Consider the following 19,503-nt stretch of genomic DNA (forward strand, 5'->3'; position numbering starts at 1 on the left):
AAGAACTGGCCTTGCACTTATATATGGTATGAAAGTGTCATTAGTTTTATTTTTGGCATATCCCTGATATCCATATCAAGGGATTCAGGTATGACTTCATTTTCTGTCCTTAGCTCTTAGGGTCACATGTGTTGGACACGTTTGCTGTTGTTTTTAAGATGTGTGTCTGTTATTGCATTTAGGGACCACAAGGCAAACCTGGCCTTCCTGGCCTTCCTGGTACTGATGGGCCTCCTGTAAGTAAAGAAATATTTAATCCTTTGAATGTTTAAATACTTTTACTGAATGATAAATACTTCTGGATACCTGTGTTACAATAACAAAATTGAGGGGAAAATCAATGTTAGTCCTAGTTGGTAACAGCATTATAAAATCCCTCTAAAATCCCTGTTTCTCTTGAGCTGTTAAAACTAAGAGAATTACATTTTTGAAGCAGCTGCTAAAAACATCTGTGTGCTTTTTGAAATGTGGCCCCTGATGATGAAATGCCTCTGCAACATCTTCAGGGATGTGTAAATAACCCACTAGCACACAAAGGGCCAGATACTGTTCCACTGCATCCTACCATGTCAGTCTGGCAGAGCAAATCACCTGCAAAAATGTTCACCACTTGTTCTCTGAGGGAACATGGAAGACACTAAATCTTTCTCAGCTTCCTGGCCTGAGGTGTGTATGTGTTTGAGGTGCTTCTTGCATTGTCTAGACCGGGACACACCTAAGCCAAACTGTGTGATTGCCAGGGAATTCAGCTTCACTCTGAGGCTGCAATCCCTGATGTGAACAGACTGTAACCACTGGAGCATCTTAGGCATTCATCTTAAATGGAAGCATTGGCCATAATGGCATGCCCATGCACTTGTTTTCTTGCAGCAAAACCATAATTTTTTATACCACTAAGAGCCATTAGACAATCTTGTTTCTGAGACCTTGTCTATCCTCTCCATGCAATTGTCCCTTACAATTTTTCTTTTAGGTGCAATCTGCATTTCTTAAACCTGACTTTTCACAAGGCTTAACAAGGTCACTGCCAATATAGTGCAAATACAGAACTGTTCCCAGGGCTCTCACAATGTAGCCTTTTACCTGCCAAAGTACCAATTTAATGGAGAATGTTAAGTGTGCAGTGATAGTCCAGCTGAGTGTCTGTATATTGAATCATTGTCTAAACATTTGAATGTTTCCCCTTATCCTTTCCTGTATACTGGAAACAATATTAATTTTGAAATACAAGCATGATTTGTCATCTGCATCTTGTTAAACCTTCGGAGCAGGGGGAAAGTTCTGTTAGAGATAACCAGGTGTCAGCACAGGTCTGTACCTGATACACACACTGCTGTGGTGGGTTGATGCCAGTCTGCAGCCAAGCACCCACCTGCTCACTGCTCCCAGCAGGGTAGGGGACAGCACCACAAGGGCAAAAGCAAGAGAACTCCTGGGCTGAGGTAACAACAGCTTAATTAGTGGAACAAAGCTATGCACACAAGCAAAGTAAAAGAAGGGATTCATTCATTCATTAGTGCCAATCTGCAGGCAGATGGCCAGCCACTTGCTGGGAAGTTGGTTATGAATGACCTCCTTCCTCCTCCTTTCCCTGAGCTTTTATTACTGAGTGTGACATCATGTGGGATGGAATATTTCCCTGGTCAATTTGGAACAGTGTGCCAGCTGTGTCCCCTCACAGCTCCGTGCCCTCCTGCAGCCTAGTTACAATTATCTGTTAATTTTTAGTTTCATTACATTGACTTTACATTCTGCAATTGAAGTGCAAATTATGTAAGAAAGGAAAACAGGGGTTTGAGTGCTATGGTATTAACGTCAGTGATACAGAGCAAAGTCTAAGATGTAAATTTATTTTGTTCAAAAAGCAAGTCACAGTTTAGAACAAAGACACAGAACATTGAAACTAAATCAGCCTTCTATTGAATCTTTTGATGAATTCTGTAATTCAAAAAATATTTTTAGGAATGTCTTCGTTCTACAAAATAAATCACACTTGTTTCAAAATCAAAGGTGAGAGTCTCTTGCATTAAAAGCCTCTTACTGCTGAAACATTAAGCAAACAGGACAGGTCAGCATATTCCCAAAAATATTGACATGAATGTAACTATTGTCCAGTTTTTCCTTTGCTATTTAAATTAAATTGGTATTGAAAGTAAAACATTTCCTCAAAATTTTGTGTGTCTATTCTAATACAGAAGAAATGTGATTAATGACCTGAAATTTGAATATTTAAACAATTGTGGTTTTGTAAAATTCAAAATTTCACTCCCAAAAGTTTCTTGCTTTTAAAATCAGAACATTTCTCTTTAAACAGGGTCACCCTGGCAAAGAGGGTCAGTCTGGAGATAAAGGTGCATTGGTGAGTTTTAAAACTCTTCCATTTACACAGATTTCAAGAAAACTTTTGGTAGTTTTTCATCTTTATGACACATTTGTTGCTTACAAGAACTATTTAAGAAGACAGAATAGAAAAAAACCATAATAGAAAACCCATGACATATTCAAAGCATCTTTTCACAGACAAGCATATACATTAAAATATTAGAGATTGTAAATAATATAAAGATTATTCTTTGAAATTAAACCTCATCTTGGAGTTGGCAGAGTGTCAATGAAAAGTTGCAGACATTTCATACTTGCAACTTGCAGATATTTTGAGTTTTCAATTCTGTTGTATGGAGTACTCACAAATGTTCTTCAGAACCTGCTTTTTTTTTTGAAGGTATAAAAATGTATTCAGAAGATGAATTTTTTAGCTCATTTTCAACTCAGTGTAAGTGTAAAGTTGTTGATTTTGTTACCCTGGAAGAGCCTAGGAGCTCCTTAAAGTGTTCTGCTTACTCAGCTTTGACCCTTATTTATCCAGAATAGCACCTGAATTCAGTCTCAGTTTTCAGGGACAATACTAAAAGGTTGTATTCTGGATGACAGGATGAGTGAATTAATAGGACATTTCAGAAAGTGCAGCACCAGTGACATCAGCATATTATATTTGTCAAAAGTGTTGTTATCTGTAAAAAGCTTGTAAATTTTATCCCAATTTCCTAAGAAAATAAAGCTTATACACAGCATTTATGTTTTAAAAGTCCAGGCATCTGATCATCTTATGTCTTTTGAACTTACTGATCAATTTCTGCCAAATTTGAAAGTTCAGTTTCACAGAGATGTTAACAGTCCAAAGGTTTTGTGAAAAGACATATTGGAGAGAGGTAAAAGACCCTATCAGTGTCCCATTAGTAAAAGATTTTGTTATCTGTCCATCTCAGGCATAGGAGAATCAGCAGAGCAGCTCAGCCTTGCACAGACTTACCATTTTTCCAGGCTTCCTGTGTTCCACCCTTCACAGAACTCAGTTTCTTTAGGCTCTGCCATCAGGTTGCATAGCTCCATGTTGAGCACCTTTAAAATACTCAGCAAAATGTAACTGAAAGGATCCAGGCACAGGTCAATACTGATAGCACTATGAGCCTGTTAGCTTCCAGGCTTGGGATGTCTTTTTTGTTCTTTTTTTAAGACCATGATTTTAATTATTCCCATTGTTTTGGTTTCTATTTTTGACTTGTGTCATCATCATAATTGGCCTATACATTTTTTCCAATAAAACACCACTGGTTTCTAACCAGCATATTTTTGTTTGTTTCTGATTGTTTGTTCCTTTTACAATTACCATTGTTTCAGATAATTTATATTAAGGATAGATGCTTCCCAAACATACAAGTTAAATCCAAGTTCACAACTCTATTAATAGTTTATAGTGACATTGAATGGTGCTTTTTAAAGCCTTAACTTTTCTTAGTGGCAGACAGCCCAGTGTTATTTTGCTGTCTCATACATTATAGTGAAAGAATAAGGATTAGATGCTGAAGAGAACTGCTTGCTAACCAAAAACTGTACAAACAAAGGTTCTTTGCTTCAATATATTTTAGGGGCCTCCAGGTCCTCAGGGTCCAATTGGATATCCAGGTCCTCGTGGTGTAAAGGTAAGATTTAGCTATTGCATTCCTCCTCTCACACCATTTGAATATATGCATGTGGGTAATTCTTTATATTTTTCCTTTAGGGTGCTGATGGTGTACGTGGACTCAAGGGATCCAAAGGTGAAAAGGTAAATCTGGCTGAAGTTAATTATTTTCCCTTTTTACACTGCATGCTCTTCTGTCTCCTTCACTGCAATGTTCTTTATCTTACAGCAGTGAGTTTATTTTTGCCTTTCCCTAAAGACATACCAAGCCCAGTGCTTAAAACAGTGATCTTCAGGGTTATTGACACCAGTACAAAGTGAATATAAAACCTTCGTTTATTATAATGGTTTTCAATACCCTTTGCACCAGTTTAGGTAACGTCTCTAAAGAAGCCTTAAGTAGAGAATTAGAGGTCCCCTCTCTTGTTAGTAGGTACTATAGTGGGTATTGAGAGACTTGAGCATCAGAGACATTTGTGGTGACAATACTGGTTTTTATCTGCTTTGATAAAGCCATGAGATAGATCTGCATTTTTCATGTACATTGGGCAATGGCTTTCTAGGCTCAAAGTATTTTGTCACACATTTTTGGCTTTGCCAAAGTGATGGACAGCCCCAGTCAGATCCATATATATGAATGTGAAGAAAGCTCTTATTTCCCCTAATACCATTAATTCTGTGTGTAGAGCTCTTCCTAGAGCAAACACCAACCACTGCAATCTGGGCTGACTCCTGATGGTCTGCAGTGGCTGAAACTGCAGCCAGTGTTGGTTTAAAGTCACACTTCCTTCAGCACTCAAAACAAGAGACACTCAAAAGACACCATCAGTCACACCTCCTGAGCACACAGGCACATCCACTCTTGGGGCTCTGCTGGCTAATATATATATATATATTTGTGTGTGTGTGTGTCTGTGTGTCTGTGTGTGTATATATATTTATATAGATATTTATAGATATTTCTAAAGCAGAAGACTCAGTCTTGCCAAAAAGCCTGGATTCAGAACTTGCTTCAGATGCCAAGAGCTGCTGTACATTTTCAAGCTTTCCTTAAACCACAGTTTGTCTAGACTGCATGCTCATTTTAGAGCTGCTCATTAAATCTAAGCTGAAAAAGGGTGTGTTTTGGAGACTGGAGACTGGACTGTTCAAAACCCCAGCTTTTTCTTGTGCCTTACTGGATGATGAATGTCCTGCTTGGACACAATGATCAACTTGTATATAGATACATTTCATATATGTGTGTATATATATCAAGTAATACTGATTAGCACAATGTCTACAATACCTCCATGTTCCTAAAATTGATCTCACAGTTGCAGTAAAAGTGAATTCTACTGAATAACTCCAAAGGTCACACAAAGATATTTCATAGTTTGTTTTCTTAGTGCTTTAGGGGTGTGTTCACAGGTCTTTCTTTACTGAAATTATTCAACATGGGGGGAAAGCACTGCAAGAGAACAAAATAAATAACTTTATCATACAGGGAAGCCCCCAGAGATCTGGATTAGTCCAGGGATACCAGAGGAGCCTGTTTCTGTACTGACCAGTAAATGTGACTAGAACTCTTTAGCTGTTTTATTTTTTGTTACCATTAGAAGAGGAAATAGAGCATTCAGCTCTCTCTTCCCACATGGAATAAAATCTGCCTCTTTAGGTCTCAGTAGCTGGAACCTCAGTGTGAAAGCTGAAGAAGAGTTTCAGTTCATTTGGTAGCCATTTGGTCAGCAGCTGGCACATGGTCAATCCTTGCTGAGGATACTCTTGTAATTATTACTGGCCATATTACTGGCCATAACTGAGTAACTTCTACAACTGAAGCTTTTTTGATGTATTCTTCACATTGAGTTTTTAATTTCTTTCTAAATTTTAGAAAAAGTCACCTTCAAATTTTAAGATAACCACATAAAACTTTGTTTCATCATAGAGAAAGCATGGAAAAACTGGTTTTAGACTTGTTTTTAGCTTATTTTTTTCAATGAATTAAAATTTTGGCTCCTTTGGGGTATTTTATTTACATTAACACATTTTATTAAAAAGCTTTATTTGCTTGTTTAATTTGTTTTGGAGTTTTTTTGTTTGTTTTGGTTTGGATTTTTTTGTTTGGTTGGGTTTTTTGTTTTGGTTTTTTGTTTGTTTTTTATTTGTTTGGGGTGGTTTTTTTGTTTTTCCTTTTGATGCCTCTTTGTCTATTTTGAGTTGTTTACCATTAGCAGATCTGCTTTTACCACCCTTTCTAGGGTTATTTTTGCATACTCTATGAATTCCAAATTCAAAATCTATCTCATCTGGTAATCAGGGAGAAGATAAAACTTTTGTGGGCCCAGGAATGCAAAAAGCAAAGTTCTTTATGAACATGAGGATTAAATACAAAGTTTGTTGTTTCATTTTGTTTTGTTTTTTTTCTTCAGTAATGTGGAGAACATTGTCACTCTCTCCTGGTTTTATTGACAGTCCAAATATTACTCAGATTCAAAGTCAGCAGTATTACTTGAGCATATAAAAACTAATAGCATCATAGTAAAATGCTTTATTGTGTTATTATTCATCACAAAGACATTTGCTGCCATGTTACAACTTAGCATCAGATGAAAATAGAGTTTTTGTTGCCTGGATTTTGGAACAGTACTTCTACAGAATCACAGAATCACTGAGTTGGAAGAGACCCCCAAGATCATTGAGTCCAAGTCATGCCCTAACACCTCAAATAGACCATGGCACCAAGTGCCACATCCAGTCAGTTTTTAAATACATCCAGGGATAGTGACTCCACCAGCTCCCCAGGCACACCATTCCAGTACTTTATCACTCTTTCTGTATAAAACTTTCTTCTAATATCCAACTTACATTTCCCTTGGCACAGCTTAAGACTGTCATGTGTCCTCTGGTTCTCTCAGTTGCTGCCTGGAGAAGGAAACCAAGCCTGCTCCACCTGACTACAAACACCTTTCAGGGAGTTGTAGGGAGTGATAAGGTCACCCCTGAGACTCCTTTTCTCCAGGCTGAACAGCCCCAGCTCCCTCAGCCATTCCTCACAGGGTTTGTGTTCCAAGCCCCTCACCAGCCTCCTCTGGATGCACTGTTTATACTGGAGCAAGACATAAACAACTCTGCTGAACACGTGTAGATTTCTGCTTGTATCTGAACTAACTCATACAAGTGTAAATGAAACCTCTCTGAGTACTGTGCTTGTACTTCAACATGGAGACCAACTAAATTGCTTGGAGTAGATCCTCTGCCAGAATTTGCCAGGCAATAAACAAATATTTTTTATTAGAAATAGCAATAATGTGTACCTGTTTTGCCATTCTCTTTAGATTCAGTCTTAATACTAATTTTGTTTCCACTTTACTTCAAGCACTTGAGCCAATGAGAGTAGGCAGGGCTGAGCATTGCTGGATATCAAACTACTGTAGAGATCACTACTTGTTTTAAGTTATAAGCATTATTATGTTTGGGTTTTGTGTCAATTTATTAAGATGTTACAAGCAGCCAATTTTTCAAATCCTTTCATTATTTTATTAAGGCATTAGATTAAAAGAAAAACTACTTAAGAGGAAGTTCTGCTATCAAAACAATAATGCTGATTTGTCACCATTTCTTTTATTTAATTGGATGACTATTAAAAGGAATGATAAAAACAGGAGTTAAGAAAGGACTTTGCAAGACAATTCATATTAAAACAGAATAATTGTTTCTACCTTAAAATAGACTTTTGAACAACTGTTATTAAGAGTTTCCAAACTTAAAACTCATTTCATGTAGTGCACTAGTGTATTTTCTATAAAGCAGTAGTAGCCAATTAGATTTTCTGGTGTCTGAACTTCCCATTTTATATACATAGGTCATTCTAATCTGTTGTGAATTTATTTTCATACTTTTTTTTGCAAGAAAATAAAGTTCCTCTTTATTTCTCAGTCCTTACATGCATTTCTGCATTTTTTAGGGTGAAGATGGTTTTCCAGGATTTAAAGGTGACATGGGTCTTAAAGGTGACCGGGTAAGCATTTATTCATAGCCCATTTATTCTTAAAAGTTTAAATGTTTTTGTTTGGAATGGATCTGAAGTGAATGAACATATTTAAACCAAAAACAAAATAAAGGCTAGTATTTTAAAATATGTCTATTCCCTGTTCATGCAAAATTCGATCCCAGAGATATGGATCTTGTGAATCAAAAATGGCACAATCATAAAGAGCAAGAGAATGTCAATCTTGAATATCCTTTTCACTGAGCTTCTTCCTAGGGAATCTCCTTTTCCAGACTCCAAGATTTCCAGTATTTGCCTGAGGAAAAGTTATCTATCTAGGATAAAGATATTTCCATTCCAGCCCAGCATTTTGCACACCTCTGCCAAAATACTGTTTATTTAGCTCAGGGAGCAATTACTTCCTTTCATAGGAAATGTTGTGGAGGTTGTAAAAAAGCTTATCATTAGAGGCTCCTGGCCTGTTTCTGTAGTCTGTATACATAAATAACTATGAAGATGGTAACTACATTAGTACTTAGACTATTTTCTTTCTATAGATTGCCAGGACGCCTTCTCAAAAATTTAGGAAAGGAAAAATAAAAATAGTTTCCAAATGCAGCTGTCTTCAAGCAAGACAACTAGGCTCTAACACTCTGAAAGTGATATTTACTGCCTAATTTTTTTTATATTTGCATTTATATAATGAACATAAGTAGTGATATTTTCCTAATAGGAAACTAGACAGGGCTTACAGCAACCTGATGTATTTGGAGATCCCTGTGCACTGCAGGAAGCCTGGTTGACCTTTAAAAGTTCCTTCCAACCCGAACTATTGTATGATTCTATTCTCTGTTTAGATTTACTGAAATTTATTTTGAAGTAATTGTTGGTAATCTTTCCAATATATGCATGAAGGCCATTGTTCCATGTTTATATGGTGATTTATTTTAGGGAGAAATTGGTCAGCCAGGTCCACGAGGAGAAGATGGCCCAGAAGGTCCAAAAGGTCGAGCGGGTCCATCTGGGGACCCAGGTGCTGCTGGTCCAGCTGGGGAAAAGGTCAGTGGCCAGAAATCAATATAAACATAGATGGATCCCATAATCTCCATCACTGATAAACAAGCCTTCAGATCTGCAAAATCTTTTTGTGACACTACTGCAGCAGACCACTGGGGTTCCCATTTGATCAAGGATTGGGAATCCTTATCTTGTAAGGTAACAAAGAGCATTGTAGTACTCCACCAGTGCATAAGGCAACTCCATTTTTATCCCAAATTACATACAGTGCATGCCAGCTGTGGCAAACACAATGAAAATTAAGTAGCTGGGCACAAAGGAGGATAAAGGTGCTGCTGAAGAGTGAATTAATATTAAGTTATATCACAACAAATGGTAACTTAGAAATTTTTTTAAGTGGAAAACATTTCCTGAATAAAAATCTAAGATAGAGTTGGCAAAAGAAAAAGGGGTTGTTAAGAGGGAGAACTGATAAAAGGATGGTGAAAAAAGAGAGATAAAGTGCAAGGTACAAATCTCTGCAGAATCCTGGTTTCAACAAAAAACATTTGAGTTTGGTATAATGGATGGAAAAGAGGCTGAGAAATATGTGTGTGGGTACTGTCAGAAAGGAAAGAGGATTTCAGCAGTGGTAATATAAATAACTGGATAAGTATGATAATATAAAATAACATTAAAATGATGGTTCAAAAATGTATATGCTATATACATTTAAATGTAACCATATTATCACTTAGGTAAGAAGATGCTGATGAAAATATTTCCCTTTAAATTTTTGGTGAGCTGTAGCTTCAATTCTAGTACTTTCTTGAAAAAAATAGGACAGAAGGTGCATAAACCAAATCAAAAGAAAGCAAACTTATTTTACTAGTTGGTAGTTTTAAATTCAAATCTGAGTTATTATTAGTTGTAATTCAAATTACTCACTATGAATATATGTTTTCAACCATTTCTTCTTCACTGTGACATATTTGGGACTCTCACAGTATACAAGTCAAGAATCTGAATCCCTAAATATCAGAAGATGTGTTAACACTATTAGCTGGCCTTGGAATTTTAGATCCACATTTTTTCCTTTTATAGGAATACCTACAGTTTTTCTTGCTCACTGGAAGAAACACATCTTCTGTGGATATTCTATGGATACTTGGCCAGAATGGAATGGGTCAGAGAGGAATTCTTTGGTGCTGGTCCTGTGATATTTATTTTAGTGCAAAAACTGGAGTAGTTAATGTGAACTTTTAGATCTTCCTACAGTATTTGGAAAGTCTGTAAGGGCAGACATAAATATCTTGTTCCTTTGTCATTCATATAATATATTTAATGCAAAGGTACTATTCTTGTAAGCAAAGCAATGAAATTACCACAGTAGTTCTTATTCTCTGTGTTCATCTGATTCCATAATAAGAAATCTCTATTTCCCAACTAAGTCTGAAGCTAGATTTGCTTGGTTAATGAAATATCAAGTAGGGTGCCAAAAAATTAGGAACATATCAGAAATGAACTCATAATAAAATATATCTGTATTCACACTCCACCTAGGCAACTGGGCTTGCTGACTCAGAAAATCAGGGACAAAACTTTCACTGAATCTGGCAAGAGTTTGATGTGCTGTCATGCTGCACAATGTTTAAATGATTGCAATGCATGCAGCTTGTTCCAGGGGGGCAAATAACAGGCAGCATTAAAAGTAGTTTCTTAAATGTAAAAATTGTTCTCTATAGTGTCTCACCAGACACATGTACTTACATGAATATGATAATACTCAACATATTTATTTATGTGCTGTATTTTTTACCAATAAACATTTTTTGGGAAAATTTCCTTCCCCATGGAAATCTCTCCTTCCTATTTTATGTTATCTGTGGTTACTGCAGAGTACCATATAATACTTTACAGTCATCTTCTCCAGAGATCTTCTCCAGAATTTGATTTTCTAGAACACAGAGAAATTCTTCCCCAGAGTTCCCATCTTTCAAAGTGTGAAACTGCTTCCTTGCCTTTGAAAGTGGCCAACCATCACTCATCCTCTAGAGGTCTAAAGAGAACAGCTCAGTGGAGTAGGGCCCTGTATTTCATTTCTGGGAATGGTTGATGTCAGTGCTGATCAGTCTTTTCTGAACATAGCAAGTTGGTAATGGTTGTTGACAAATCCATTGTCAGCAAATAATCAGTAGGGTATAATTTATCATAGTCTTGGTTTAGAACTATTCAAGAAAAGAATTGATTCTTCAAATGCCTATTCATGAAAGTCAGCCATCACACAGTATAAATTAAAAATAATTTCTTCTCTCTTAAACCTATTACCATCCTGATTTTTTAGAGAATAATTATTGTTTAATGATTTCAACCACATAGAACTGCACAGCACTTCATGGAAGGAAAAAACCTTTGAGGTATTGATTTCTCTGGATTCATTTATTGGAGCAGGATTTTTGCATAAGTTTGGGACTAAGCCCACTGGTAATGAGAAATTTATTTAATATTATATTCCATGGAGTATCATCACTCTATATTGTGGAAAAATTGTGCTGTATAGAAGCTTGCTGAACCACGTAGGTGGATTCAGTGAAATGTAACACTGCCTTCTCATTGCAGGGTAAGCTGGGCGTGCCTGGACTGCCAGGATATCCAGGAAGACAAGGTCCAAAGGTGAGCTGGAAATGAGCTGTATACTGGGTGCTTTGACACTGGTCACAATAGCACCTGTTTAATTTCTGTGTTTGGGGAAGCAGGGTGTGGACATCAAAGAAAGGGCCATTTTTCTCATTTTCTTTCTTTACAATCATATTCTGAAGAAAAATCTTGTGCAATGTGGGATCCCCTAGGTCAGGATCCCTATGGAGCACTTTCTTTTCTCTTCTTAATATAGTACCCTTTAGCATCTTCTCCTGTTGTTTGTGCCAGCATCAGACTGGCATGCACTAAACAATTGGAAAAGGAAGGAATTGTTGACATTCTTGATAGAGGATAGGCACTATATTGATTAATTGATGCTGATAGTGATAGGAATTTTCAGTGTGTGCAGAGATAATTTGTGTGATTATTGCTTCTTCCATGGAATAAACCATTTCTTTGAAACATATTACAGTTTTCTTCATATTTTCTTTTAGTTTCTTTTAAGAAAAACATGAGAAAACACAATCCCTGGTTAATATAAATGCCTATATCTATCCTTCAGCTACTTTACATATTTGGACTGCAATAGAAAACTACACAGAGGGCTTCTGGTTTAAAACATTTTTATGAAACAAATTTCTATCAAGTTCATCCTAACACATATATAGGAAATGGGCATGCTAAATAAGCATCCTCTGATTAGCACAGTTGCAAAAATTGTACATGTACAGTTACATTTACATGTACATTTACAATCAAGTCATGACTATTAGAGCTCCATCATTTGGTGTGATTTTTTTTCCAGCCTTTAACTTGAGAAAAAAAATGGATTTCACAGACTAGAATTTTCAGTTTCATTCTTATATAAAGTTATAGCTAGTGAAGAATTAAGAAGAAAGAAAATTAAAGGAAAATTAATGTAAAAGGAAAGGGAGGGAAGAAATATACTACTTTTCTACTATCAATCAATATCAGTAAGGATTCCATTAGAATCTGTGTTAGTAAAATTGTACTGCCCCTAAGTCTTTTATGGATAATTGCAATGATTTTGTAAAACAACATTCATTAGAGAAGAAAGAGGAGTAAGAGCAAGAGAAAAGGAAATCAAAACAATTCATTTCAAAGAGCACCAAGAAATTACATTTTAGGGGTTTTTTATATGCATTTTATTTGTCAGTGAAATGCTAATAGCAATCTGCACAGACATGGATGCATTATGACAGCAGGGACTCTGGCTAGTAAATTTTAGTGGCCAACCCTCCTGGTCTGTTAAAAGTATATTTTATCATGGTTATCACCTCTTGATCCCAAGTTCCTTATGAAAAATTAACACTGTGGCAGGTAAAAAGTCTGCTCTCCCACAGAACTGTATGCCAGAAGCAAAGAAGGAAATAGTCCTGTTTCCATTACACTGGGCAGCTGGCAGAAGGAAAGGGGAGGAAAAAAGGAGGAGGGACAGAGCTGGGAGCAGTTTCAAGTCAGATAATCTCATTAATTCTGCTTATGTATGAGTTGCATGGATCAGTTAAATGAAACTGTCCATTGGTTGGTTTACGGCGAATAAAGAACTTGAAGTAATTAATTTACAGCTCAGTAAAGTGAATAGAGAATGTGGCACATCCTTACCATTTTTTGGAATTATTTTTTAAAAGAATTATCTTACTGTGAGGCAACAAGGCCTTGTTTGTCTTCATTATCATACAGTTATTTCTAGTGAGCTGTTACTAATAATTACTTCCCTGCTTTAAAAAAAGGTGCAGATTTAATGAATACTTTATTGTCTAATAAGATGACAAATAATGTCCATTCTATATATTGATTTTTCTTTTTTTAAATGCTTTCTGGACTTGAGGCATTATGGTAAGTTTATTTACAGCTTTCATAAGTTTATTTACAGTTATCACAGTTGCAAGTTTGACACGAAAAATGTACCTGACTTAGGAATTGTGTTTTATGTGTCTATTAAATGTTGGCTCCACCACAGTTTTGCTTTTGATATCCTCTGACATTTGCATTGATTTCTTGCATAGGGCTCAACTGGTTTCCCAGGATTTCCAGGTGCCAATGGAGAGAAAGGTGCAAGGGTATGATAATTCATTCTTGCATAACACTTAATTAACTTTTAAAATGCAGCACTGGGGGAAAAGTCTGAAACTTGAGGATACAAGTTGCTATCTAAAGAATAATAAAAACAGGTTTTTCACATTTAAAATGGACCTCTATATTCATGTAAAACAAGACATACTGAGGCACTATTTGCAATTCTTTAAGGTATTAATCTAAGATACAAGAACTTGGACACTTTCTTGCTGCACATACTGCCAAAATTATATAATTTGAAAAAGAGAATAAAAATCACCTTTCCTGGAGGGCTTGGAGGTTTTTTTGGACAGTATAGCTGAGTGAGTTGGCAAGAATTATTTTCCTGTATCCCATGAATTATCCTGCTACCATGCAATTTACCCTCAAGGAAATTCAACTTGTATTTCATAAATATTCTGACTTGCCACAAGGGTTTTTTTTTTAGACTTTGCTTCAAAAAGGCAAAATATACCAGGCAAGATGAACAACATGTACTATTACATATATTTAAAAAATGTAAAATTATATCTTCTGTTGCTTTGCTTGCTTGAAGCAGGTGAGGGGAAACATGCTATGCATGTTCTTCAAATTATAACAATTAAAATAGATTGGAAAGAAGGTCACTGTACTGTTGTCTCTAAAGCTCCACTGAATATAGCAGGTATGTTAGAAAGATGGTGAAATTAAGAGATGAGTCAGAATTTATAGCTGATAGCAACATCAAGTCAAACAGATAATATATATTATTATTCTTAAAGCAGAAATTCATTATTTTAAGATGAAATATATGAAATCCATTAACATTTGCATTACTTATGTACAGTTTAAATTGTTCTTGTATTATTTTAGCTAAGAGAAAGATCCATTGCTATGTACAGGCACAAGCAACAAAGCAATGCTCAGTCCATGTGTGTTGTGAAAAAATGAGGCAACTGCTAATAAAGGCAGCATATTGGAAAAAAAAACCAAAATCATAAGAACAAACAGGAGGCTTGAAATTATGAAAATTTTACTATATTGATGCATTTTCAGGCCTTCATAAAGCTTTAGGTTCAGCTAGGGTATTAACCATGTAATTAATACCATCAAACTGCTGGTACTGAAATATTATGCTGATTATCCATGAGCCCATAACTGCAGATTTTTCCATGAGAATCAGATATTATTGTTTTATTATTGCCTAAAGGGTTATCATGGTGTTTTATGCTACCACACATACAGGTACTAGGAAAGACAGACCCTTTCCTTGAGAAGATCACAGGCTGAGTAGCATTTCAAAAACAAGACATAAATTTTATTCTGATAAGTGAAATAAAATCAACAGGGGGGAAAAAAAAAGAGGAAAAAAAACCTGTCAAGAAAACAGGTGAACACGTTTAATTGGTTTCCAGTAAAAGAAGCTTTGTGCTAAAACATCTCTGATGATTTTTCTGTTGCTGGTTTTTTCACCTCAGAGATTAGAAAGTACCAGTCATCAAGTTCCTTTCTCTATCTAAAGAATACTGTCTTGAATTTTAAGATTCTTTGCATTACAATGCACAGCAATTCCAGTGCAGAGCTTAAAGGAAAAATCAAATTGAGCATGATTAATAGATATATTAAAACAAAAACTCAAGGACTGGTATTCTGCCTAGTTCTGTGTGTCTATCAAGTGTGCATAATTTTGGTAGGTATTACAGTGCCCATTTCTGTTATAAATGAAGAGATCCTTGCCCTTTCTTTTCTCTATTAACCTGCAGAGCTCTCCAATGGAGACTGGGAACTTTGTTTTAAGGCTGTTCACAATGCCAAGTCCTCCAGACTGCTGCAGAGGGACTCTGCTTGTTGTGTGCCACCTTCAATGCTGCTTTAATGTAGTTAAAATTGCTCTAATGCCTCTGACAGAATCTGACTCTCAGGCACATTCAGTGCATTTAGCCACAAGTCCCAGTGAACTCAGAAAGATAACCAATTTTATCAAGGACCATGGTTCTGTAAATTGAAATGCAAAGTAGATAGTTAAAGGTAAAATAACATTTAAACTTAAGGGAGTTGTTCTCTGCCTCCACTTCAGTAATAAAACTTTATCTCACAAATAGAATGCCTGCTAAGATGATTTCTGTGAACTTTTCTTTCCAGGGATTGCATGGCAAACCAGGCCCCAGAGGACAGAGAGGACCAACAGTAAGTTCTTTTGATTTGCAATTTAGAGGCTTCCCTGTGTAAATTGTCTCCACTATTCTGTGAAGAATTACCTTCATTAGATCATAAAATCCAGCATTTATCATCAAGTGTATCTGTGTTAAATTGACAGGGTCCAAGAGGCTCCAGAGGTCCCAGAGGTCCCACTGGTAAACCAGGTCCAAAGGTAATTGTCAGGCACACTTTATAGATTGGCTGCTGGCTGTTTCTTTTACACAAATGAGAATCCTTGAACGTTCTGTCTTTCCTTTGCAGGGCACTTCAGGCAATGATGGTCCTCCTGGCCCACCAGGCGAAAGGGTTTGTGAAAGCCAGCTTTGTACATGTGTTTATCCACTATATAGGAGTGTGATTTGAGGGTGGGAGGGGTGTTTTATTTTCAGTTCTCCCTCTCATATCTCTGTGATACTTTGACAGCTTAACCAGAACTAACAAAACCTCAGGTCCAATGATGCTTTTCACAAAGTCATGAATGGAGTGGCTGAAGTTTGCTTAAAGCTTCTTCCAATTGTATCTGGTTTGTGCATATAGGAGAGAGAGAGTACATACACACTTTGTGTTACATCCATGCACTTTGTATACATCCCTGTGAACTAAAGCTGTACTCACAACTTAGACTCTTCAGAATTCCTCACTTACTGCAGCTTACTGCCTGTTCATTGGATTAGCAAACACTCAAGCCACATGCAGAAGATGCTTTTTTGAAGCAGCTGAGTTTTTTTGTTCTAATCAGCTAAGAATTCCCTTCAACCTATTTTCTGCATGCCTCAGAAACTCTATTGTTATCTCTAAAACAAAATTTTGTGCTTGCTATTATCTTACTAATCAATACACAAATCCACTCCACAGTTCATTGTACAGGATTGCAAAGAAAAAAGAGTATTAATAAATTGTATTTATAATGGCAGTACTTTAAAACCAAGTCAGTTTAAGTGGATGAGCTTTGTGCCAAAGTATTTTTGCAAAGCTTAAGCTTTAGTCATATTTTGTAGTCTGCTAACCTTTTTCATATAGGACACCTAAAGATCTTCTCCCAGTATCCCTAGCAAGGTGTTCTTTCTGTGGAGTGTCACTCTTCAGGAGGGAGCTCTCTGGGCATTTTCCCCAGCTCCACAATGTCACTTTTTTTGGCAATGGGATGGAGAGAATGAGGCACAGACCAAGAAAGGAAATGTAGGTCACTTTACCCTGAGGAGGATCAGAGGCAGCCTACCAGAAGGGGAATAGTAGATCCTTGTGGAAGAGGAGTTTGCTGACAGCTGCAAGAGTTTGCAAGGAAGAGAAATTGTGGGGTACTAAAACAATGAGCAGATCAATTCAAGATGAAGGCATCCCTTGAGAGAAACTGATAAAAGCAAAGAGATGAAGAATCATAAAGCACCGTGTTTCTCATCACTTGTGTAATATAAGTGTGAGGTATCTATTTGCTTCCCAAGAGGGGTGAGTGTCAGACAAAAAATAAAACTGTCATCTCTACTCCTCTGAGACTATTTCAACTACCAAACATGAAAATAATAAATAATCTATCCTGCATAGCTACTGTTAAAATGAAATTTAATAACAACTGAAAATGTAATTTTGATACCATGCTGTTAGTATTCTAGTGCTTTTTCTCATATAATCAGTCAGTCCACTGACTTGAAACCTGCAAGCCATATTGTGGATGAAAAGAAAAATGTGAAGTCTTTTCCTTAGAAAGCCTCAAAGCATGAAAACAGAGGGAATTATTGAGAGAGAAGGTGCATTTAAATGTAAAATTTTGAGTTGTGTGCCTATTACTCAGTTTCTGAGACTGACCGATATCATTCTGGTAATTTGTAGCTGAATTTTATTCGTTTTCCTCTATAAAGCTCCACCTTTTTTTTTTTTTTTTTTTTTTTCATTTTTAGCTTTATTTTATACCCAGAAACAAATGAGCAAAGTTAATTTGTTTACAGACATGACATATTGAAAAATTACTCAAACCCTCAAATGAAGCATATTTGTGTGTTTTGAAGGTTTCAGAAACAGACTTATACCTCTTTTTTGAAAAAAATTATGGATAGGATCTCCATTTGCCTAACATTTCTTAATTGATTCAGATTTAGTATTTCAGTATAACAGAAGTCTGCCCTGGGATAGGATTCATTTAAGATCAAACTCTCCCAGGCTGGGCACAAGGGATGCTCTCCCCAGCTGCTTTTGTGCTTTGCCCATTGCAGAGGCAGCTGAGCTCTGCAGGCCTGGGCTCTGGAACCAGGCTTGTGGAAGTCTGAGCAGCAAAAGGGTAATTTGGGAGATGTGGCCTCCTGCTTCAAGTCTTTTGCATCAAACCAACATTTCTAACATATTTGGATGTCATAGGAAACCCACACATCGTACACCAAATAGAATAAGATAAAGTCTTGCACATATGGGTATATAACTAAGCTGTGGAATCATGTAAAATTAATAAGACTCTTAAGCTTTCACTTAGTACATTAAAAACTAAAGAGCAAAAAGGGCTTTCATAAGCTGACACAGTACCTTTCAGCATATCAACAGTAAATTTTAAAAGCTGGCCTCTGGGGTATTTTTGCTAATAACTTTAGAAAGAGTCATATAAGCTAGTACTCAGTGTAAATATCTATGTGTATAAATATTTTCATGTGGATGTACATGCATGTGCACACAATGCACTAAGTCAGTAGATCATCTTTAGCTAAATTTTTAAAACCATGCTGCATGACAATTTTCTCACTCCATATATCTATATATATATACAAAACTATAAAAATAAAATGTTCATATATCATAGGATTTTTAAACTATTTTTCATAACAGCAAAAATGCTGTATTTAATCCTAGCTAACTCTGCAAAGTTTATTCTATTTGGAATATGTACTGTTGTACTGGTTTGAAATATTATCAGGGTTTATGAGTTGCTGAAGATGAATATTTGACTGAAAGTTAAAAAGATGACCAAACTATTAACTAAATCCCCTGGTGTATGCAACATGGAAGAACAGTGCTTCTAACTCACAGTTAGTTCCTACTTTATTATGCACAGTTTTAGGGGTAAGATGCAAACATAGCTGATGTAAGCAGTTTTTCTCATTTTTTACTGCATTCCTACACAAGCACTATTGCTTTCAGGAGATCCCTCCAGTGTCTGTGCTTGTGAATTGTTGCAACCAATATTTATGACAGTGTGGCTGAGGCTTTATTCTTAAATCCAGACATTACCTGCAGGGTTCCTGTATTTTATGACTGAAGCAAACTTTCAATCCAGTTTGAGTAAAACTCCATTTGTTTGTTTGTCTTTAATCCAGGGACCACAAGGGCCTCAGGGACCTGTTGGATTCCCCGGACCAAAGGGACCTCCAGTGAGTATCTCTGTTATTGGAATGGTAATGTTTGGAGAGTCCCTCTGAAGTGAAGAGTTGAAAATGTATGTAAGGGATGGTTTATGTATAGATTACAGATATTTTTGTTGAGCCTTAAGGGTTTGGAGTCACATATTCTAAGAATGACTTGTATGATTGATTCACTGAGGAAAAATGAAGAGGAAGGAGGCATTCACTACTAGCAGAAACATACAGAAGTAATAGTAATGAGCTGCCCCCTGAACCAATTTAGGCTCTTCTGGTGTGCCTCTGCTCATGTACAGTACAAAAGCAACAAACAACCTGTTTGTTTTTTTCCTTCCATGCAG

General features: G+C 36.4%; 1 protein-coding gene across 2 annotated transcripts in view; it reads left to right on the forward strand.

Annotated features, from left to right (window-relative positions):
- Window positions 1-19,503, forward strand: part of COL11A1 (collagen type XI alpha 1 chain) — a 128,171-nt gene that overhangs the window by 64,286 nt on the left and 44,382 nt on the right. For both annotated transcript variants that reach the window (XM_079314065.1, XM_079314064.1), the window contains 12 exons: window positions 183-236; window positions 2,315-2,359; window positions 3,927-3,980; window positions 4,061-4,105; window positions 7,908-7,961; window positions 8,883-8,990; window positions 11,547-11,600; window positions 13,598-13,651; window positions 15,768-15,812; window positions 15,943-15,996; window positions 16,086-16,130; window positions 19,121-19,174. In XM_079314065.1, the coding sequence (XP_079170191.1) occupies window positions 183-236; window positions 2,315-2,359; window positions 3,927-3,980; window positions 4,061-4,105; window positions 7,908-7,961; window positions 8,883-8,990; window positions 11,547-11,600; window positions 13,598-13,651; window positions 15,768-15,812; window positions 15,943-15,996; window positions 16,086-16,130; window positions 19,121-19,174 (666 nt within the window). The remainder of the gene's footprint in view (window positions 1-182; window positions 237-2,314; window positions 2,360-3,926; window positions 3,981-4,060; window positions 4,106-7,907; window positions 7,962-8,882; window positions 8,991-11,546; window positions 11,601-13,597; window positions 13,652-15,767; window positions 15,813-15,942; window positions 15,997-16,085; window positions 16,131-19,120; window positions 19,175-19,503) is intronic.

This window comes from Erithacus rubecula, assembly GCF_903797595.1.
Source record: "Erithacus rubecula genome assembly, chromosome: 10".
Classification (NCBI taxonomy): domain Eukaryota; kingdom Metazoa; phylum Chordata; class Aves; order Passeriformes; family Muscicapidae; genus Erithacus; species Erithacus rubecula.